Source organism: Lissotriton vulgaris, chromosome 4_1, assembly GCF_964263255.1.
Source record: "Lissotriton vulgaris chromosome 4_1, aLisVul1.2, whole genome shotgun sequence".
NCBI classification, from domain to species: domain Eukaryota; kingdom Metazoa; phylum Chordata; class Amphibia; order Caudata; family Salamandridae; genus Lissotriton; species Lissotriton vulgaris.
This window is the reverse complement of record NC_141691.1, coordinates 226320531-226345462: the sequence shown is the minus strand read 5'-3', so window position 1 is coordinate 226345462 and position 24932 is coordinate 226320531. Positions and strand designations below refer to the sequence as shown.

General features: G+C 46.7%; 1 protein-coding gene across 3 annotated transcripts in view; it reads left to right on the top strand.

Annotated features, from left to right (window-relative positions):
* The window catches only part of LOC147718601 (uncharacterized), a 408142-nt gene that overhangs the window by 275116 nt on the left and 108094 nt on the right, over positions 1-24932 (top strand). For all 3 annotated transcript variants that reach the window (XM_086918560.1, XM_086918561.1, XM_086918562.1), the window contains 2 exons: positions 9002-9127; positions 20623-20724. In XM_086918560.1, coding sequence (XP_086774686.1) covers positions 9002-9127; positions 20623-20724 — 228 coding nt within the window. The remainder of the gene's footprint in view (positions 1-9001; positions 9128-20622; positions 20725-24932) is intronic.

The window sequence follows — 24932 nt, the reverse complement described above, 5'->3', positions numbered from 1 at the left end:
CACATCACTCGGGGACACCACTCTGGGGCACCACCACATCACTCGGGGGCACCACCACATCACTCGGGGACACCACCACATCAGTCTGGGGCACCACCACATCAGTCTGGGGCACCACCACATCAGTCTGGGGCACCACCACATCACTCTGGGGCACCACCACATCACTCGGGGGCACCACCACATCACTCGGGGGCACCACCACATCACTCGGGGGCACCACCACATCACTCGGGGGCACCACCACATCACTCGGGGGCACCACCACATCACTCGGGGGCACGACCACATCACTCGGGGACACCACCACATCACTCGGGGACACCACCTCATCACTCACGAACACCACCACATCACTCGGGGACACCACCACATCACTCGGGGGCACCACCACATCACTCGGGGGCACCACCACATCACTCTGGGGCACCACCACATCACTCGGGGGCACCACCACATCACTCGGGGGCACCACCACATCACTCGGGGGCACCACCACATCACTCGGGGACACCACCACATCACTCACGAACACCACCACATCACTCGGGGACACCACCACATCACTCGAAGACACCACTCGGGGGCACCACCACATCACTCGGGGACACCACCACATCACTCGGGGACACCACTCTGGGGCACCACCACATCACTCGGGGGCACCACCACATCACTCGGGGACACCACCACATCACTCGGGGACACCACTCTGGGGCACCACCACATCACTCTGGGGCACCACCACATCACTCTGAGGCACCACCACATCACTCTGGGGCACCACCACATCACTCTGGGGCACCACCACATCACTCTGGGGCACCACCACATGACTCGGGGGCACCACCACATCACTCGGGGGCACCACCACATCACTCGGGGGCACCACCACATCACTCACGAACACCACCACATCACTCACGAACACCACCACATCACTCGGGGACACCACCACATCACTCGGGGACACCACCACATCACTCGGGGACACCACTCTGGGGCACCACCACATCACTCTGGGGCACCACCACATGACTCGGGGGCACCACCACATGACTCGGGGGCACCACCACATGACTCGGGGGCACCACCACATGACTCGGGGGCACCACCACATCACTCGGGGGCACCACCACATCACTTGGGGACACCACCACATCACTCACGAACACCACCACATCACTCGGGGACACCACCACATCACTCGAGGACACCACTCGGGGGCACCACCACATCACTCGGGGACATCACTCTGGGGCACCACCACATCACTCGGGGGCACCACCACATCACTCGGGGGCACCACCACATCACTCGGGGACACCACCACATCACTCGGGGACACCACCACATCACTCGGGGACACCACTCTGGGGCACCACCACATCACTCGGGGGCACCACCACATCACTCGGGGACACCACCACATCAGTCTGGGGCACCACCACATCAGTCTGGGGCACCACCACATCAGTCTGGGGCACCACCACATCACTCGGGGGCACCACCACATCACTCGGGGGCACCACCACATCACTCGGGGGCACCACCACATCACTCGGGGGCACCACCACATCACTCGGGGGCACCAGCACATCACTCGGGGGCACCAGCACATCAGTCGGGGGCACCAGCACATCACTCGGGGGCACCAGCACATCACTCGGGGGCTCCACCACATCACTCACGAACACCACCACATCACTCGGGGACACCACCACATCACTCGAGGACACCACTCGGGGGCACCACCACATCACTCGGGGATACCACCACATCACTCGGGGACACCACTCTGGGGCACCACCACATCACTCGGGGGCACCACCACATCACTCGGGGACACCACCACATCACTCGGGGACACCACTCGGGGGCACCACCACATCACTCTGGGGCACCACCACATCACTCTGGGGCACCACCACATCACTCTGGGGCACCACCACATCACTCTGGGGCACCACCACATGACTCGGGGGCACCACCACATCACTCGGGGGCACCACCACATCACTCGGGGGCACCACCACATCACTCGGGGGCACCACCACATCACTTGGGGACACCACCACATCACTCACGAACACCACCACATCACTCGGGGACACCACCACATCACTCGAGGACACCACTCGGGGGCACCACCACATCACTCGGGGACACCACCACATCACTCGGGGACACCACTCTGGGGCACCACCACATCACTCGGGGGCACCACCACATCACTCGGGGGCACCACCACATCACTCGGGGACACCACCACATCACTCGGGGACACCACTCTGGGGCACCACCACATCACTCTGGGGCACCACCACATCACTCTGGGGCACCACCACATCACTCTGGGGCACCACCACATGACTCGGTGGCACCACCACATCACTCGGGGGCACCACCACATCACTCGGGGGCCCCACCACATCACTCAGGGGCACCACCACATCACTCGGGGACACCACCACATCACTCGGGGACACCACTCTGGCACACCACCACATCACTCGGGGGCACCACCACATCACTCGGGGGCACCACCACATCACTTGGGGGCACCACCACATCACTCGGGGGCACCACCACATCACTCGGGGGCACCACCACATCACTCGGGGGCACCACCACATCACTCGGGGGCACCACCACATCACTCACGAACACCACCACATCACTCGGAGGCACCACCACATCACTCGGGGGCACCACCACATCACTCGGGGGCACCACCACAACATCACTCGGAAACACCACAACATCACTCTGGGGCACCGCCACATCACTCGGGGGCACCGCCACATCACTCGGGGGCACCACCACATCACTCACGAACACCACCACACCACTCGGGGGCACCACCACATCACTCGGGGACACCACCACATCACTCGGGGACACCACTTTGGGGCACCACCACATCACTCGGGGGCACCACCACATCACTCTGGGACACCACCACATCACTCTGGGACACCACCACATCACTCGGGGGCACCGCCACATCACTCGGGGGCACCGCCATATCACTCGGGGACACCGCCACATCACTCTGGGACACCGCCACATCACTCGGGGACACCGCCACATCACTCGGGGACACCGCCACATCACTCGGGGACACCGCCACATCACTCGGGGACACCGCCACATCACTCGGGGACACCGCCACATCACTCGGGGACACCACCACATCACTCGGGGACACCACCACATCACTCACGGACACCACCACATCACTCTAATACACCACCACATCACTCTAATACACCACCACATCACTCAGCCCAACCACATCATCACTTTATTTATTTATTTATTTATTTTTTAAACTTATAGAGCGCAAACAAATACCACTAATGGTGTCTCGGCGCTAGGCTGATAGAGAGGCAGATAAAGCACTCAGCACCACAACAGCACTGTCCTTGCTTGCTACCAACAAACATTGCCATAGCCAATAGGACTCGCATTAGGAAATTGTAAGCTATTGGCTTTGTGAACAACAATTATATATATTTATATATTTTCAAAGCCAACACATAATTGTCATTTACAATACCAATAGCTCACACTTTCCTAATGCGAGACCTATTGCATTGAAAATGCTTGTTTAGATTCTTGTTTAACCGGATACTGCTTCTGAGCAGTTGGTTAATTCTTTAACTGGATCTTGTGGTGAGGAGAATCCTCATCCCATCCCACATGATTTTTATATAATGCTGAAGCTTGGGCCACAGCCCATTTTCTGGCATAAGTGTATTTTTTATGAATAGGAATATGATTTGAGAAGGCTGGCATAATCTCCTCGCCATGCGGGCAATCCCTGACAAATTCAGGTGGCCAGTCTTTTTCAGTCAGAAGAATGTCATAACCCTTAGATAGTTTTTCCCAAAGAGTGCTTTTATTTTCCTAGTTATGTCCCCCTCTATTCGGAGTGTGACTCCATGTAACTTAAGTGGTACACTAACTCTGGTATCCGCAGTTTCAACCTGTCTCCAGATGAACCTTCAGGATCTTGCGACCTATGTTAACCTCTGCTGCACTGTCCAGCATTGTCTGGGCCCACTCCCCGTTCTTGAGTTGTGTCCTCAAGATCCTCGGCATGTCTGATTTTAAGACTTGCTACCTTCTATTTTGTGAATTGAGTTTTCTTTTTTTTCGGAACGTGTTGATCGTCTTTGGACTTCACACGTTCTTTCTTGTGTTCTGATCGTCCTCTTCTTTCAGATTTCTGGGAGGAAGTCTGAAAGGTACGAGAGGCACGTGTATCAGTTTCTTCACCTTTAATATTAGCTAATATTATAGTTGAAACCTGCTTGAAATCATTTAGTAATTTCATACCAAGATTTAAAGCAGGCTCTGCCCCGTATTCATTTTGAATTTGTTTCAGGACGTCTGGTTTTACCGCCATGGACGGAACACCATGCGTTTTGGTGTAGATTGCAGCAAAGACTGTACCCCACGTGTCAGTCTTCCAGGTTCCAGGTGTGGTGCAAACCCCATTGGTACACAGATTGTTAAAATCCTGTGTTTCTCATGAGGTATACTACCGAGAAATACTGCCTCGATCTGAGTAATTTCTTTAGCTAACCAGAATGGAATTGTTTCCCTTTTTGTGGATAATTTACCGATGACTGACTGTATAGTCTGTGGTGTAATTTTGTTTGTGTTCCCTTGATGAAGGGTTTGCTGCGGAATTCTTATAGCAGGTTGGACTGTTAGTGTCCGCATGACATAGTGTATCAATTGTCTATGTATTTTGATTAAGTTTTTTTAGCTGAGCTAATAGTTCTGGACCTGTCATTCTTTCAATGTCAGGATGAGGTGTATAGCTGGCTAGTACAGGCCATGTTGCTCCTGGTGGTCTACCTAGTGGACCAAGCCTGGTAATGTGATTTTGATGTTGTAGGGCGCCTTTAAACCAGAGCTGATGCTCTTGGTAAGTTAGTGGAATTTCAACGTCCTCGAAAGGAACGTATTCCGCTGGATGTTCCTCTATCTTATAGAAGTGGAACACATGTGTTGCTGGATTTGCTTGTGGAAAGATAATCCATGAATAGAATACCTCTGTCTGCCGATATTCATGTGCCTCTATGACAAATATTACCCTACCACCTCTCGGTGATAGGCCATTTTCTAAAAGCTTCAGAGGTATAGTTTTCCTTAAGTTGTCCGGGATGATTATAGTATCATCGTCATCTGCGTTAATCCCTGTAACGTCTAAACCCAGTTGGTTTGCATTCACTGCACTCCACCGGGTGCGTTTTCAGTCATTTTGTTTGACTGAAAGTTTGCAGAGCAAGTTTCAAGGAAACAAAGATAAGGTGCACAATATTTTGGAACACTGTATCCTTCAACGTTGAATAAACCAAAAACTAATACATAGGATTTTTCGTCCTACTTAGTTATGGCAAATTTTATCCTTTTACCCACTCCATACGTCTCTTGGAGTATTTTACGGGAAAAAGGGGTCTCTGTGAAAAGCACGACTGAGTTACTCTAGTATCTATAGTTAAATTAGTGCCTTACCAAACGTTGGGAGCCATGTACATGTAGTGTAGTTCCTATATTCCCAATAGGCTCTGCGCATTGGAATAATATATCCTATAGATGTGACGTAGGACTTCTGTCTACTAGGTCTCTATCGAAATATATTAGACTTATTTGTAAGTGCCAGCTAGCTCAGAGGTCACTAGAAACTTTCTTGAGTTCACCAGAAGGGATTTAGTTTCTGACAACCGCATAAACATGACAACTTTGTTTCCCCAAGATAAAACTGATCTTCAGAGTCGTGGAAACAATAGATAGATATTTTACTCAGTCATTTGTGAATACTTCGTTTCATCAGAGGTGCAGAGAAATAGATAGACGGGCATTTTCAATAAAAGAGTATTTATTGAACAGTCTTCTTTCTCATGCAGAAGAAATGAACTGCTACCATCGAAATACTGGTTGCAAAGTATAATGCGTACAGTAAAAAGAGTAGGATAAAATAATACTGCAAGAGCATTGTATGTTTCCTAGACCATAGATAAATACATACATAAATAACAGATGCTAGCAAGTACTCACCTGGTGCGTCTAAAATATGCCTACCCCGATGTACCTAACCTAAGCCTAGTACGAGGGAAGGAGTAAGTTGAGGTGTAGCATAAATGTAGTATTCTTTGCCAAGAATCTATCCAAGATTTCTCTAAGGGTCTAATCCGCTCCGTACCTTGGTTTAGAATGAAGGTCAGGCTCAGGACTCTATTTCCCAACAACCCGCAAGGGTAGCTTGGAAACACTGGAGCTGGATTTCTCGCAAGAGAAAAGACAGCGTCTCTCTCAGTGCGTCTGCTTGAGGGTCGGCTTCCTTCGGCACTTGCTGTAGCGAGATGCGTCGGGCGGGTAGATAGTCGAACTGCTCCAAACCACTGTGTGTTTGCTAAGGCAAGTGTGGGCATATTTATACCTTGAAAGTGCCGAGTTTGACTTAAAGGTGGACATCATAACGTCATTAAAGAGTCTCCGTTCTTTGAAAACTCCATGAGTTCTTGGACAAGTCAGTATTCGAGCAAGGGGAAGTCCCTAGCTGCTGAAGCCGAGTTTTCCAAGAAATCGTTGTGGATTTTCGGAACTAGTGGAAGTAGCCCTGCCGTATTTGGACTGCATGAGCTATGTCTAAATATGGTTATGATTTCTATGCCTATATAAGGATATGGTGATTTATACCTATATCAGGGCATGAATCGGGAAAAATACAGTAGGGTCCTAAAATGCTAAACAACACTTCGTTTTGCCAGCTGTCTCGTACGCCTCCCAGATATCTAATCACTGCTAAGCAGCCAGTTGTTGATAACATCTTTCTCCCTTCCTCCCTGGGTCCAGATGCCAGATTTCTGTCCCCTGGTAGGCAGAGCCTTTAACTCCAGCTAGGAATTCGTTTTGGCCTCTGGAGGTCTGATAACGCAGTTATAGCTCAGACAGCCCAAATCAAATTTTTATTAAGTTACTTTTTTACTAATGTTATAAAATATTGTTTTTACATCAAATTAAATAATTTAGATTTTAAAACTAAGAGGAAAATATCTTGTATGTGAAAATTCTTGCATAAACACCCGCATTTGAAAAGGCTTTTAGGCTGTTAGACACTGTAAGGGCATTATTAACCTCAAATATATGTTGTGCCACTTTTAATGTGTATTGGGAACCTTGACCTGTGGGCTTACATGGGTGGGCGTTAGGGTGGCCTAATGATATTTAAAATATGTTTTATTACAGAGACAACATACATTTACCTGCAATGAGTTACTGGAGTGCCTTTAGACTGAAGCCCAGCCAGAGCACAGAGGTGCTCTCTGGGGCCATATATTACTGTTATGTTTGGATGGTGTAAATACACACTGCATTACATACATAAACTGTAACGCTGATGCCATTGGTGCATTTACAATTAACTGTAGCCTTACAGGAAAGTTAAATAGGCCAAAGGGGTTGAACCGGTTTATCAATACCATTTTATCGCCAGAGCACACAAACTCTTGAACTGAATAGCAACGTGACAGTAAAATTCCTAATATCAGCAAAGCAAAATTGTAGTGCAGAAAAAAACGAAAATCAAAGGTTAACAAGCAGAAAAGACATATTCCTCCACTTTGCTACACACCTGTTAATGTACAGAAAGCCATACTGTATCTCAATGTCAACACTGCAGATAGAAACCCCTGTCGGAAATACAATATAACTCCAGAGTTATTTGAAGGCATAGTTTTGTACCATCTCAGACTTCCAACATATAATACAACATTAAATTCACTCTGATTTTGCCTCGGTAGAATATGTGTGAATATGCTGAAATAAACTGTTTGTATAAACAGAATACAGTTGTGATTAATAAATAAAAAGATGAAATATGGAAAAGTGGGGCAACAGTTGCCAAATATAGGCCACGCCACCAGTTATTCCCCTTTGCTCCAAATCGACAGAAGACACAGGCACTCATATGAATGCCAGGAGGACTTCTGCTGAATAGCCAACTCTTTGTAAGAAAGCACAGTCAGTGCATCAGTAGTAATTTAAGGGGAGTTACAAGCCCTAAGCTCTGGGCATTCTCTAAAGCATTCTCCAGTGTTAAGCTGTACAGTTGTCATGAGCTCAAGAAGGTTTCCCAAGGAAGTAGCAATGGGTCAATAGTCTGGTTTCTCTGATGTGGCATGAGAGAAGTTTGGGATGTGATTCCTAAAACAGGGTTTCAACTCATACATTCTAGAGTAGACAATGGCTTCCCTATGACTTCTTTTTACAATGTGTCCCATAGAAATCCATTTCCTTATTTCGTATTGCATGGCTGCATGTAAGGGTATTTGTAGAGTAAAACCTATCTAGAGAAATACAGTACACTGAACATGAGTGGGAGCGTTGGAATATGATCTAGGATCATTTTGTTCAGCCTACACCAAGAGAAAATGCACAGAATCCTAGGCATTCTGCTCTGCCCAACCTTGAGCATTCTACCTTACCATTCTGTGCCAGCCTCCTACGTATGTGTCATGCCAGAGCAGTTCTGGCAAAAGAATAGAGCAATCAAGTCTCCACAAATATGGAATACCTGAAATACACTCAGAAACATCAGGCCTTTTGATTGGTTAATAGAAAAAGGCCCAGTCCTGTCAGTCTGAGGCTGGAAGCTTAGTTTCAGAACGCCTGCATTCACACCACAAACTTCTAACATGCAACTACCACACTCATTGCATTGCTTTTGAAAGACTTTAATTATTTATGACATACAACTATATGTTATTTTTCTTATTTCCTCTTTCTGTGTCCTCCTTGATGTAAATATGGTGGCCTCATTAATCCCTGTGGTGATAATGGTTGTCATCAAATGAGGCCCTAATGAGATTCGTTTACATTACCATAGGAATGAGAATTAAGGATGTTGCATAATTTAAAATATTGATATCATTAATTGATTAAGTTACTTTTACCTTTAAAAAACACTTTTTTTCATATTCAGGTTTTAGATGATCAGAGGCCTGTGTGTTCAATTCATGTAGAAGATGGGGAGTGTCCTGCAGAAAAACACTGGGACATTGAAAGAAATATACAGACATTTCTATGGATCCAGAATAAACTGGGCGAGGTAAAATAATTAAACCTTTAACGTTATCATAGAAACATGTATTTCGTATATTTCTTCTTTAAACCTTTACCTGCATGTCTGTAGATATGTGGCTGTGTGTAAAATATATGTGTGTGTGTACATTTATATGTGTATTTATTTGTATATGTATATAATCAGAAACGCTGGTCCTCAAGCTGGGACCCTACGGCTTTGGTTCAGGTGAAGAACCTATATACAAATAGCAACACACTCCGGGCAAAAAAATCCGAGACTTACACTCCAAGGAAAAACCTTAGTCCGGCAGTCTTAAAGACATTAATTCTATTTTATTTTGTACGTAGTAGCTACAAGAAAATAATGAGTTTCGGCATCCAACACGCCTTGGTCACGTAACTAATGTATATTGTGCGCCGAAACGCGTTTGGTTTCCTGTGGACAATTCATGGGTAGGTCTGCAATGGTGAACTTGTCAGGTGTACCGATTAATGCTCTGACAGCAGCATGCTCATTAGAGTGTTTTTGTTAACAGCATTCGAAGAAAGACGTAATGCTGTATTAATCTCCAGTGCCCATAAAGATTTTGAAACGCTACTTTTGAGAATAATTGTGTAAAATATTTGTTGTTTGGAACTAAACTCTCTGAAACTTATGCAACACCCCATCAGCAATCCATGGGGCATATTATCAAAAACGGCGTTAAAATTATCGATGCTTTAGCGACAGTAAACTGCTGCTAAAGCGGCGATAATGGGCTTGATAATATGCCCTTGTGAATTCCCACATGGGCTTCTATGGGAATTCACAAGGGCATATTATGAAGCCCATTATCGCCGCTTTAGCAGCAGTTTCCTGCCGCTAAAGCGGCGATGATTTTAATGCCGTTCTTGATAATATGCCCCTAGATTCCTTTTTATGACCTGATTCTCTAACAAACTTAACACTGGGTGGGTTGTAGTTTTGCAATTTGTCTGAAAACCTTTTGTGGAATGCTTTTCCCCGTTTTGCTTCATGCGAAATACACTTATTTTCTTGAAAATTTAGTCTCTGGTGCTGTGCCTTTTGTATGCTATTTATTAGCAATGTTTTTTTTTCTTTTCTGATTTACTACTTGACGATCTTCATCTGGCCTGTTTTGAGCCCTGCGTCTAGTGCTAGGTTATTTGATCATTACCCTATTGATTGTTGCCATAATATACATTCCATGACCAATAGCTTTCAATATCAGTCCTTGAGACAAAATTATAGTAAATACTCATGGTTCCTTCAACACCAAAGTTGGCACTTAATTTAAGAGCTTAAGCTTCTGTTGAGGAATACATGGCCAGAGGATTCTCATCAAGATATGCATATTTGGGTCAGAGATCTGAATTGTACACCTAACTCATGTCACTTATTCTCAACTGAGGAAATATATATCTGAGAGGGCAGGAAGCATTTTTATGATGTCCACATTTTAACTGATGATTGCTTTTGCACTGGATTTGAACAGTTTTATAATGTCTTATTCTTTGCAGGCAGGATAAGTTGGTTTGATAATCTGTTTGTGGCTAACTTAAAGACAAAGGAGTATAATATGCCCCTTTAGAGAAAATCTAAGGACCACTTCTTACGACTTGATTCATCATGGTCTTTCACATTCAGGTGCTAGATGCATTATTGTTCCCAAATACGACCATTCCTAGGACCCCAGTCTCACTCCAAGCCTTTATCACATGCCTAGCACACCCGCAATTGAACTCCCATCCTTTGTCACATGTGATATTCACTGGGGCCATCTTGGGAGGAGCAGTTTTGTGCTCTAGCTTTTTACAGTGTGTTGGGCGGCTGGTGCTATTTAGCGCCAGGCACCACTTAATTCCCCAGAATTGTCCTTCTTTTATTGTACCTTCATTCTGCTATTGATGTGTCATGTGATTTTCCTCGCTCTGTGGCCTATCCTTATGAAGAAGTACTGTCTCTCTTTAGTTTTGGGCTTACTTTCATTCTGTGGAGCTCTCAACTGTTTGAGAACTCATTCACTCAAGCCAAGTGCACCAGCACCTTATTCTCTTGTCCCTCGTCACTTGTGACAAAAACATTGTGGAAATCTTGGTATGAGCACTGGTCAATGCTCTAGTTGACGGGTATGAGCACTGGTCAATGCTCTCGTTGACCTGTAGAGCAGTTGCTAATTTAGACGTAGGTGTTGCATGTCTGTGCAACAGGTTTGTGGAATACATGGCAATGGCGAGCCTGTCTGCACTTTGTTCCAGCAACTCTACCCTTCTCCCACTTAGCTACTCCCTAACCGAACTGTACAACTTGGCCGAGGCTCAAACTAACTGAATGCTGACATCAGAAGGCAAATTGCTACACTGCATACTCTTTTATTATTTACTCGTTTTACATGCTTTTATAGTACAGTTACCTGTCAGCATTGGTGTACATTAGATTATGACAACAGTCCAGAGGACATATTCATAACATTCAACATAATATTGGAACAGAGTTCTCATTCTCCTGCCCTGTATTCACAGGTGAGTGTCCTGCCGCAAATTACATTTATATAAGGACAGACGGCTTAATATGTACTCACTCTCTAAACACCATTAACAGATAGTCTAAATAATATTTTACTACAACTGTGATCTTTATTTTGTTTTTTGTTACTGAAACCTGACTGGGAATACATCCAGTACAGATGTAGGGGCCGATTCACAGAACTAACTTAAGACAAAATCATAAACTTACTACTGTTGGTGTTCACAGAAGGCATTAAGTAGTCTTAAATTAGGATTTTGTCTTAAATTAGGATTTTTTTAAAGTTAGGATTTTATCTTAAATTAAATTTAAGACAAACTTACGTTAAACTTAAGTTTTACTTAAGACACAATCCTAATTTAAGAGAAAATCCTAACGTAAAACTACTAAATGCCTTCTGTGTATATCAAAAGTAGTAAGTTTATGATTTTGTCTTAAGTAAGCTCTGTGAATCGGTCTCTTAGAGTTTGCTATCACACCAACATTCACTATCCCACTGAATGAGTGTCCTACAGTAAGGAAATGTGGGTCGAGGAGGGCCTATTATGTCTAGAAAACATTTGTATTGGATAGGTATGATCTCCCATCTCATTAATTGTCAAGGGGTTGGTACCAACCAAGATGGTATTGTTCCTTAAGGATAGACTTAGGAGGCTGTTTAACAGCAATGCACCAGATGTTGCCCATTTAAATCCAGATAGACACACTTATGAGACTAAAGATACCTTGTGCCAATTAAATGATAAGCTTATACTATCAGTGGACAGTTATTCTAGATATATCTTACTAAGCAGATATTCTTCGCCTTTCTTCAGGAAGGCTTCGAAAGACACGAGAGAGAGAGAGAGAGAGAGAGAGAGAGAGAGAGAGAGAGAGAGAGAGAGAGAGAGAGAGAGAGAGAGAGAGAGAGAGAGAGAGAGAGAGAGAGACAGATAATGTAGCCTAAGTACATAGGCTACACTGGCGAAAATGTCTTCATCCTGAAGTGAAAATGGTGCCTGTACACTATATTTGAGAGGAATTTAAAATGTTTTACATACAGAATGAATATCCATCACAAAGCCCTTTTTCATGATAGAGATGAATGAGAGCAGGACAGAGTAGCCCCAGAGGCTGCCATCATATGGCTCAAAAATAGAGGTTGTGCCTTTAAGAATCCATAGACCCCCATTATCCAATATGCACAGCTGATGGCAGTGACTTCAGCTCTTTTTTTCTGCTGACAGGACCCTGGAAAATTGAGCTCGGCCAATTTTTGTTTTTTTCCTTCAAAATTAATTTCTGAATTTTACCTACAACTAATTCACATGACATCTTTGGTCTTTGTCTGCCTTTCTCTGTCTTTTACTGACAGTAAAAGTTGGATTTTCTCTTAAAAATCTCTTTTTGATAAATGTCCAGACAGTGGTAAGAAGAAGGCCAAGACCGATCCTCACAGAGTTTGTATACTGTGTCTACCTGAAAGTCACATTCCTGACTCTTGCCAGATTTGTACAACATTCTCCAGGTGCACCGTGTATGACAGAGAGAAGATTCACCTTGAGGAAGAAGAAGAGCGGCAAAAGCAAAGGGAAGGTGGAACCTCAGGGTAAAGGGTTATTCCTCTTTCATGGCTTTTTCTTTAGCCTCTGGTGGACTTTCCAGGAAGAAGAGGGCTGAAAACCACTGCTGGTCCTGGTTGACGTCAAGGACAATGACGTCAAGAGGAGGTACGGAACCGAACTGTTTTCCATGAGCCCACGGATTGACATAGGCAAAACACAGCCAATATACGTAGAGGTAGCGGGGACAGACATCAACACATGAACCCAGGTTGACTTCGAGAAGCCCCGTACAATCGACATCACCATGCAGGTCGCCGTTGAGATCTTTATCGGAGCCGACACACCACAGTTGATCGACGTTGACAAACCATCCACAATCGGCGTCGAGACACAACTGTCGATCGATGTCAGGACAGGATGTTGACTAGCAGATCAACGTTGAGGGGGCGAGAAAGATAATTCTCCATCACTCTTTCAGCATCCTTGAAGCTTGAGGAAGAGGTCAAAAAGAGGATGCAACTCTATACATTACCTGATTCAGATTAACAGGTGGATTCGGTGACAGACGTTTCGGATGCTGTCAATACAGCAAAGTTACCCTCAGTTGCATCAAGGGGACTGGCTCTGCAGACATCAACCTTCAAGATGCATACTTTCACATAACAGTTACCAGAAAGCATCACAAGTTCTTGAGGTTCATACTGGGGCACACCACTGTTAGTACTGAGTGCTTCCATTTGATCTAAAGTCAGCGCCCAGAACTTTCCTCAAATGCATGGCAGTGGTTACTGTCCATCTCCGGAAACACAAAGTGTTCGTCTACCCTTATCTAAATGAATGACTGATCAAATCAGCCACGTCTCAGGAGGCTCAGCTTCATTTCAATGGGGTTTACAATCTCCTACAATGGATGGGCCTTCTTGTCAACCAAGCAAAGTCAACCTCTATCCCAGTGCAATTCCTACACTATCTTGGGGACACAATCGATATCCTTCAGGAAAGCGTGTGTCTTTTGGAAGAGAGACTCATATCGATCCTTCAGAAGGCTCAAAATCTCATTACATCATGAGAAGAGTCTCCTCTCTCCTCGGCTCAATGGCTTCCTGCATTTTAATCATGCCAAATGCACGTCTTCACATGAGACCCCTACAGGAGATCCTCGAACACTAGTGGGACCAACTGCCGGGCAATTAGGGCAACATGATTTAATTGTCTCCGCATGCGCAGCGGTCCCTCAAATGGTGGTGCTATCCAACCAATCCCCCACGAGGGATTCCTTTTCGCACGGAGATACCTTCTCAGACCATAGTCACGGATGCCTCACTCCTAGGATCGGTAGCCCACATGGACCATGTTCAAATCCAGTGCAAGTGGTCACAGAGGAAGTCTACATACCACATCAATCTCCTGTAGCTAAGGGCAGTTCATCTGGCGCTGAAAGTCTTTCAACCATTGTTCAGCTCTAACTTTCTTGTTGTTGTGTTGGATATTACAACAACGATGTACATGCAGGGAGGGACGAGGTCCAGACTTTTGTTTCAAGAAACCCAGATAGTCTGGAAGTGGCTTCTGGCCAGTAACCTCACGTGGCTCACCTCCCAGGTGATCAAAATGCTCAAGTCGACTTCCTCAGCAGACTCCTCAAAGAAAATCACAAGTGGGTCTTAAGCGACAACTTGGGCCATGATATCTTCAGAAGGTGGATCACTCTGGATATCAACTTATTTGCCTCCGCAGAAAACGGCAAATGCCAAAAACTTCGCATTGAGATACTTCCAACCAGAAATGTTGGGGAATGCCCTAAGGATCAATTGGGCTGGCAAGTTTCTCTTTCCATTTCCACCAGTTCCACTGATCCTGCTAGTCCTCATCAAACAGCCTCACTCGAGGACCAAGATAATACTCATAGCTCCAGAGTGGCCATTAGTGGTGGTTCACGAACCTCCTCCACCTGTCCATCTGCCCACATCGCAGGTTGCCATGCAGTAGAGATCTACTGACTTAACTTCGGAGGCCATATGGTGCACCCCAACCTCTCTTCTTTGAGTTTGGCAGCATGGCTCCTGAGCTAGTGTAGTATGGATACTTGATCCTGCCGCAAGACTGCACAGAGATCCTCAGAGAAGCAAGGCAGCCTTCCACACATTTCACTTATGCAGTCAAATGGAAGCAATTCTGCATATGAAGTAGTGTGGCTCACTGGTTAGAGGCGGCAGACCCGAGAGCAGAGGACGGCCCGGGACCAGGGTTCGATTCCTGACGCGGCAGGTTTCTGGACCAGGGTCAGCGGACTCGATAATTCTCTCGCCTCGGTGCCCACTTTGATCAGCGATCACACTCGGCAACTCTGGGCATTAGCTTGCCTCATCTTCACTAACGGCCCCACCAGACCGCCGGGGATGCCTGGTCTCACCCTGGAGATACCCACTAAGGGACCATCTCTCAGGGAAGCCAGGAAGGGTTTCGCAGCGGTCGAAGCGCGGAGATACTCCTCCGGGAGTCGATCCTAGCGCTATATAAACCTGCATTTAATATGGTGTTCATCGAAAAACGAGGCCCCTACCTCTAGCCAGGAAGATTTCATCATTCCATTCCTGCTCCATTTTGGCGCAATCTGGCTTGCAATTTTCTCCCATTAAGTTTCACCTGCCAGCTCTTACTTGCCTACAGAAAACGTCCTTCACTAACTTCCTTTTTCTGAATCCCTGTCATGAAAGATTTCCTGGAAGGTTTGAAGAAGGTTTTTCCTCTTATTAGATGCCCTTCCCCTCCATGGGAGCTTAATGTGTTTTTTTCACGCCTTGTGCAGAAACTCTTTGAACCCATACATCAGGCGTCTCTTCAACACCCGTCTTGGAAAACAGCTTTCCGTGTGGGTATCACATCTGCCCAGAGGGTTAGTGAAGTCCAAGCCCTCTGCTCTCGTGAGCCATACACATATTTCATGCACCCAAAGTAGTCATATGGACTCATCCGAAGTTCTTCCCTAAGGTGATTTCGTATTTTCATGTTAACCAAGCAATCTATTTGCTTACATTTTTTCAGCATCTGTTTACTTCAGAGAAAAGATCCCTCCATTCCCTGGATGTTAGACAAGTTCCCAAATTTTATCTTGGCAAAACAAAAGATATACGGAGATCCACTATCAACTATTGCTTCCTTCGTACAAGCTTCGTCACCTCTAAGCAATGCATCTCACAATGGATTGGTTCATGTATCTTACTTTTTTATCAAAAGGCTAACAAAACTCTCTCTGCTAGACCTAAGGCACCTTCTACTAGGGGAAAAGCAGTTACCGCTGCTTTGCTCCACTGTATTCCTATTCCAGAGATTTGCAAAGTGGTGACCTAGAAGTGAGTTCATACATTCACTAGACACTACTACCTAGACTCTGAAGCTAGGGCAGATGCTCAGGCAGAGCAGGCTTTCCTAAGAAACTGATTTGCTTAATTTTACTGCAATGATTCTCTGTCTCCTCCACCATGGTTTGTGGGTATAGGCTTGCTAATCTATTCAAGTGCTTAGGACTATACGTAGAAATCCCCTACAAGAGAAGGAACAGTTTCTTACATGTAACTCCAGTTCTCTCGTAGGGGTATTTCTGTAAGTCATAAGAAACCCTCCTGCCTTCCCGCTGTGAAATATACAGGTGATCAAACAATCTGCATAGATCTCATGTCACCTTCAAAAAGAACTGAAGTAACTGCCACCAGCTGTGCATGATGGGATACTGGTGGTCCATAGATTCTTAAAGGCACAGCCTCTATTTTTGAGACATTTAATTGCAGCCTATGGGGCTAATCTGTCCTGTTCTCCTTCATGTCTATCATGAAAAAGGGTTTTGGGAAGGAGATTCCTTCTGTGTGTAAAATATTTCAAAGTCCTCTAAAAAATAGTGTGCTGGCACCTTTTTCACTTCAGGATGAAGAGTTTGTCCAGTTTAGCCTATGTACCTAGGCTGCATTATTTGTCTCTCTATCTCTTGAGTGTCTTTACAGGCCTTCCAGAAGAAAGGCAAAGAATATCCACTTAAGAAGAAATATCTAGAAGAAGTGCTCCTGGGTCCCCACACGTGGACAGGACTATTCAAGTGCTTATGACTTATCATGGAAATACCCCTCTAAGAGAACTTGAGTTACATCTAAAAAAAACGGTTCCTTACTCTTCATAGCTCCACTCGGATATGGAAAGTTATACATGCATGTTGTAAAGGAAGAAACCATTTCCTTCCAACTGTTCTGAAAATCTGTGCCACAATGTTTTAAACATTGTCAGTTTCTTCATTCCACTTGAATGCTGTGGGTCAGCTATCACTCCAATGTTAATGCTTTGAGAGAACTTGACCTCCTTTTGTCAAATAAGATCAACGACATCTATGATGAAATCCAATTGCCTAGACCTGCAGACTCGCCGACCCCCTCTGTCTGATCCTACTCCTAGTTCAATAACATCATTAAGCTTCATCAAATCTTTCAGGATGTAGCTAGAGGCGTTTTTAGCGACTTAAGTCCGGCTCCCCTAAAAAAGTTCTGTAAGAAAGGTGTCATATCCCCGTAGAAGAAGGCTGATCCTGGTCGAGGAGAGCTACAAAACTGAAGGCCTATTAGCTTACTGCCAGCTTTTACTGAAATTATCTGGTTAAGTGCCTTGGTAATACTCTTGAGACCTAGGGGTGCTAAATTGGACACTCTCATTATAGACTATGAGCTTTCCCAGATTTGGCACTCATGGTGATTCTATAATCCTTCATTACTAATTACTATATTACTGTAGCCTTTTTGCTGGTAATAACTACCTTAATCTTATTAGGAGTAAGGTAGACGGTGAAATTATTGTCATGAAAAGTCTGTTTAAAAAACTGATTCCTAAAAATACATTGCATAAAGAATGCTTACCTCGAAGTAATGGTGCAGCAACTTCACTTCAATGAAATCAGTAAAGAAAATACAAATAATAAAAATGAGTGTGTAAAAAAGGGATGTGGAGAGCTGAAGCTGAGTGAGGATTGTTGAGGCAGTAGTGGCTGCTACGAGGCAGTAGTGTTTGGGGCGGGGGGTTAAAAAAAAAACAAAAAAGGAAAAAAAATACATTTACCTGCCGACTCCCGCTTCTCCTCTATCCTCTTCTTCCGTTGACGCAGGAACAGGAAGCACCCAGGCTTCCAGACTCCACAAGCCAATCACGAGAATACTGATTGTGTGGAGTCACGATAACGTCATTGAAACATGCACTGCACACAAGGCAGCAAGTTATTGATGACACGGTCATTGCTTTATCCATAATAATGACTACATGTGCCGCCTCGATAATGTAATCTGCAATAAAGGAGCATGTGCAGTTAGGGGCTGGGTAGTAATGGTTGACAGGAGATGGAGCTGAGGAAGCAGAAGACTCACCTCTGCTAAGGGAAGATTGAGGGGCCTAGGGTGGTTTTTATACGGCAAGAGAAAGTCAGGCAGGAGGTAGGATGAAGGTCATTGCATGCTAAACCCCTGCTTAAGAAGCCTTCCCTCGATCCAGAGTGTCTTAAAAATGTCAGACCTATATCCCTCCTTCCTTTTCCTGCCAAAATAGTAGAACGGGTGGTGAGTGGCACACTGTCCACATACTTAGAACAAGCTAAGCTTCTGGAGGAGAAGCAGTTTGGGTTTCGGCCGGCTCACGGCACCGAGACGGCCTTGGGGACCATGATGGACGATCTTCGGGGGCCGGCAGACAGGGGTCAGGCAGCGGTTCTTATTCTGCTTGACCGGTCTGCCGCCTTCGATACGGTTAACCACGAAATCCTACTGAGACGGTTGAGAGAGGTGGCAGTGACGGGTTGCGCTCTTAGGTGGTTCCACTCCTTTTTGTCAGGTAGGCAGCAGGCAGTATCTCTCTCCCCCTATCAATCCGCCTTTACTTGTGTTTCACATGGCGTGCCACAGGGCTCGGCCATTAGCCCTATTCTTTTTAATATTTACATGAGACCCCTGATGGCGGTCATCAAGCGTTATAACATTAAGATCGTTAATTACGCGGATGACACGCAATTAATTCTCTCCTTGGAGGGAGCGCAGTCAACTTCTTTAGAGGGGTTTCATAGCTGCCTGCGAGACATGTCTCAGTGGTTGAGGGACAATTTGCTACAATTTCATGAGCTAAAACAGAAGTGCTTTACTGTGCCATGGGAAGGATCCCCTCTGTGCTGCCCAGTAACTTCTGGCCTCCAGAGTCCCCCAACCTTGGCCAGCCCGTTAAGACAGTTCGCAACTTGGGTATGACATTTGACTGTAATCTTACCCTGGAGGCGCATGTTACAAAAGTGGAGGGCTGTTGTTTTTTTTGTACTCTTGTATAGGCATTTATATAGCGCGCTACTTACCCGGAGGGTCCCAAGGCGCTTCGACCGCTGCGAGACCCTTCCTGGCTTCCCTGAGAGATGGTCCCTTAATGGGTATCTCCAGGGTGAGACCAGGCATCCCCGGCGGTCTGGTGGGGCCGTTAGTGAAGATGAGGCAAGCTAATGCCCAGAGTTGCCGAGTGTGATCGCTGATCAGAGTGGGCACCGAGGCGAGAGAATTATCGAGTCCGCTGACCCTGGTCCAGAAACCTGCCGCGCCGGGAATCGAACCCTGGTCCCGGGCCGTCCTCTGCTCTCGGGTCTGCCGCCTCTAACCAGTGAGCCACACTACTTCACTCTTGTTTGGCCATCATTCGCTCTCTTAGGAAGATCTTTTCCTCTGCTCTCCCCCCTGTCTCGCTCCTTGATAGCATCGAGTACCATACTTAGTCGAGTCGACTACTGTAATGCCCTGCTCTTTGAATCTCCCAAATCTTTACTGGACAGGATGCAGATCAACAGCAGCTAAGTTGGTCGAGACGGTCCTCCGCTTCTGTGGCTCTGGCAGAGTTGCACTGGCTCCCTGTGAAACAAAGAATCAAGTTCAAATCACTTTGCCTAGTCTTTAAGGCCCTGCATGGAAGGGGTCCTATCTCCCTTCAACGCAAATTTGAGTGGTACGTCCCTGTCCGAACTTTGCGTTCTTCTGGGGCAAAACTGATAAAATCCCCCGATTTAAAAAAAAGTCAGAGCAGGGGGTAGATCATTTGGGATCGCTGCTGCAAAGCTCTGGAACACCTTACCTCTTGAGCTGAGACAAATCAGTGGTCTCCTGCCATTTAGAAGGAATTTAAAAACATGTCTATTTCCTAAGATTTAGGGATTAGCGATAGTAAGGTCCTGCGGACGTTGTTAGGCAGAGTTATGAGCGCCAAGATGCCTGTTAGGTGATAGTGTGCTTCAGAAATGCAATAAATAAATAAACCAATGTAGTGAGGTCAGATGACCTGTGCTCAGTACAAGAAGTGGCAGCTTCAAGAATAGGAACATTTAATACTCTGTTTAGTGCATAGAATTTCTTTTCTTATACATAATTTCTGAAATAATTGATTGTGTTTCTTTTATAGGATTTCACTGAACTTCATACATTCGACATTGATTCAATTTCAAATGACTCTCTTAAGATGGAAAATATAATTGTTAAAGAAACACTTAACAACTTTCTCCAGGTAAGCGAAAATTCAACATCATATGAAAGTTACAAAGATGCATCTGGTTTTTATTTATTTTTTAACCTAGACAGGGATACTGTAACATTTGAAGCGAATTTCTGACATATTTGGAATTCACAAAGTATCCCACGAGTAATCCTTGGAAGCTGCAAAATTAGCAGATTTCCAGCAGTGGCCATCAGTATGAATCAATTGCAGATTTCTGAGTGTATAAGCAGGTGTATTTGCACCCGTTGACCTTTTTTTTTTCTCAATGGTGAAAACCTGTTTTGACAAGCCACGTGAAAACACTAAAATTAATTTACCATGGATTTATTCGGATTACGAATGTCTTTAAAAGATCCCTAAAGGTAAACCTCTGCTATATAACGCCATCCTTCAATAATGTTTATAAAAATCATATTTTTTTCTAAAGACAACACATTTATTGTGGTACTATAACTTCAAAGCAGAGTAAGTTCAGAGCTTACTTTTTCATGTATATTCAATATGAGCTCCGTTTGTATTTAAGATGGTTGTACAGATGCTAAACTAAAATTATTTTAAAAATAAAGTTTGCAGTGGAAGTTTTGCGTGAAGGGAAACAATTCGATATTTTCATTTAATTTAAAAGCTATTTTCATAGTTCTTACCTACTGAACTAGGAACCTACTTAGTTAAATAAGGAAGAATTGATGTTTAGATTTGACTTTATGCTAGGGAAAAAGGCTACATTTGAATTATTGCAGCCTAAAAGATGTTGGTCTTGTAATTTGTCAATTAGTACTTAAGGGTATATTGTTTGGATTTGCCGCAGGGTTTCAGCACACTGATTATAGTGTTTGACACAATTGTGCTTGGTCTGAATCAGACAGTTTAGTCATCTTCCCTTTTTTAGCTGTTTTCCAAGATTTTCTGAAAAGATCAATCGATCAGTCAATCAATCATTTGTAAAGCACGCTACTCACCTGTGAGGGTCTCAAGTCGCTAGTGGGGGGAGGGGAAGAAGCAGCTACTGACCAAACAGCAAGGTTTTGAGAAGTTTCCTGAAGGTCAGCAGGTCCTGGGTTTGTCGCAGGTGTGTGGGGAGGGTGTTCCATGTCTTGGCTGCAAGGTGGGAGAATGATCTGCAGCTGGTGGTTGTTCGGCGGATGCTTGGGACGGTGGCGATGTCCGCGGAGCAAAGTTTGCGGTTTGGGGTGTAGAAGGTGAGTCGCTCGTTGAGGTATGCTGGTCCGGCGTTCTGGAGTGCTTTGTGAGCATGGGTGAGGAGCTTGAAGGTGATCCTTTTGTTTACCGGGAGCCAGTGGAGGTCTCTCAGGTGGGCGGTGATGTGGCTGTGGCGAGGGATTCCAAGGTTGAGGCATGCGGAGGCGTTTTGTATGCGTTGTAGTCATTTCTGGAGTTTGGCTGTGGATCCCGCCTAAAGGCGTTGCCGTAGTCCGGCCTGCTGCTGACGAGGGCATGGTTGACTATCCTTCTGGTTTCGGTGGGGATCCATCTGTTGATCTTGCGGAGCATGCGGAGGGTGATGAAGCAGGAGGAGGATAACTAACACGTTGACTTGCAGGGTCATAGGGAGTGTTGAGTCCAGGATGAACCCCAGGTTGCGAGCGTAGTTGGTGGGTTTCGGGGCCATTCCCTGCGTGGCCGGCCACCAGGAGTCGTCCCATGCGGAGGGGGTGGAGCCAAGAATGAGGACCTCCGTCTTGTCCAAGTTCAGTTTCAGGCGGCTGGTCGTCATCCACTCTGCGACGGACTTCTTTCTCTCGTGGAGGTTGGATTTGGAGGTTGCCGGGTCCTTGGTGAGGAAGAGGATCAGCTGGGTGTCGTCGGCGTACGAGATGATGTTGAGGTGGTGCGCTGTCGATGTTGACGAGAGGTGCCATGTAGATGTTGAAAAGGGTCGGGTTGGTGGATGATCCTTGGGGTACGCCGCAGGTGATCGTGGTGGCTTCGGATCGGAATGGGGAGGCGGAATCTCTGGGTTCTGCTGGTGAGAAAGGAGGTGATCCAGTTCAGAGTTTTGTCACGGATCCCTGCGTCGTGTGTGCAGGGTGCATTGGTAGACGGTGTTGAAGGTAGACGAGAGGTCCAGGAGGATGAGGGCCGCGGTTTCGCTGGTGTTCAGCAGGGTCCTTATGTCGTCGGTGGTGGCGATGAGGACGGTTTTGGTGCTGTGATTGCTTCGGAAGAAGATTGGGAGGAGTCCAGGATCTTGTTATTCTCAAGGAAGTGGGTCAGTTGTCTGTTGGCTTTCTTCTCCATGACTTTCACCTGGAACGGGAGCAGGGAGATGGGTCGAAAGTTCTTGTGGTCCTTTGGGTCCGCCTTGGGTTTTTTGAGTAGGTGTTGATCTCTGCATGTTTTCAGCTCTCCAGTAAGGTAGCGGTTTCGAAGGAGCTATTGATGATTTTCCGGAGTTGGTGTGCGATGATGGAGCTTGTTTTGTTGAAGAAGTGGTGGGGGCAGGGGTCTGAAGGTGAGCCGGAGTGGATGGTGTTCATGATTTTGATGTGTCTTCGTCGTTGATGTTGTTCCAGGAGAGCAGGAGGTAGGTGTGTTTGGTGGGCATTGAGTCGGGGGTGTCGGCGTCTGTCGTTGGCATCTGGGTGTCTAGGCTGTCGTGGATGTCTGCGATCTTGAGGTGGAAGAAGGTGTCCAGGGAGTCGCAGAGTTCCTGCAACAGCGGGATGTCATTGGAGCTGGAGCTTGGGGTGGTGAGTTCTTTCTCGATGTTGAAGAGGTCTTTGCTGTTGTGTACGTTGTTGTCGATGCGCTCCTTGAGGGAGGTCTTTTCGGCGGATGGGATGAGTTGGTGGTGCTTGCGTCTGGCGTTCTTGAGGGCTGCATGGTTATCTGGTGTCTCGTCGCAGTGCCACTGCTTCTCGAGTCTTCGGTAGGCTTGCTTGGAAGCTTGGAGGTCGGCGTTGAACCAGATGGCTCTCGTGTTGGTGCGCCTGTTTGAGGGTTTCCTGATCGGGGCGAGGGTGTTGGCGCAGTCCTCTACCCATTGTTTGAAGTTGTGGGCCGTGCGTTGGTGTCTGAGGGCTCGGATGGAAGGCCTCAGGCGAAGGTGGTGATAAGCTGGTCTTCGGTGACTTTGTTCCAGCTGCGGTGTGAGATTCATTGCGGTTGGTTGTGCGCGGTGTGTTTCTTGAAGGAGAAGTGAATGCAGTGGTGGTCGGTCCAGTGGAGTACGGTGGTGTGGCTGAAGGTAACGTGGTTGCTGACGGAGAAGATGGAGTCGAGGGTGTGTCCAGCGGAGTGGGTGGGTGTCGTGACGAGCTGTTTAAGTCCGAGGTTGGCGAGGTTGTCGATCAAGGTTGTGAAGTTGCTGTTTGCGTTCTCGAGGTGGACGTTCAGGTCTCCGAGGAGAATGTAGCCTGTGGAGGCGAGGGCGTGCGTGCTGATGAGTTCGGTGATGGAGTCGCTGAACTGCGGTCGGGGTCCCGGGGGTGTGTAGACAAGTGTTCCTCTGAGGGTGGTGTTGTGATTGACGTGGATCTGGAAGTGTAGGTGCTCGGCCATGCTGAGGGAGTCTTCGGTGTTGGTCGAGATTCTGATGGCGTTCCTGTAGAGGATGGCGATTCCTCCTCCAAGTTTGTTGTTTCGGTCCCTGCGGGAGATCTTGTAGCCGTCTGGGATGGCTATGGCTATGTCTGGATCCGCGGAGGCGTTCATCCAGGTTTCTGTCAGGAAGGCGGCATCCAGGGAGGATGATTTGAGCAGGTCTCAGAGTTCGATGGCGTGCTTGTGGTCTGAGCGAGTGTTGAGCAGTATGCATCTGAGATGGTTGTGGTGTGCTTTGGTGGGGTGGGCAGGACGTGCAGGTGTGCGCTGGCAGGTGTAGCTGCAATTTTGGCAGGTGAAGGGTCTGTGGGTGAGCTTCGGGTGACCTGGAAGCAGGTGGATGATTTGCCGCCGTTGAGTGCGTGAAGGGTGTTGGCGTGGTAGCAGCGTTAGGTGTTGTAGTGCTCGCGGGGGCCAGGGTGTCGGGCGCTAGGCGCGGTCCAGGCGCCGACGGGGCAGACGGGCTTGCCTTAGGCGCCTTTGGCACGCCAGCGATGTGCCCACTGCGCACGTCCACTGCTCGACCACGCATCGGTCTGCATTTACGATGGGGCGGAGGTAGGGGCGTGTGGCTGGGAGGCGGGAGCGGAGCTGGTTACGCAGGAAAAAAGGAAACGCAGTGGTAGCGGTTCAGGTGTGGGCAACACTCAACA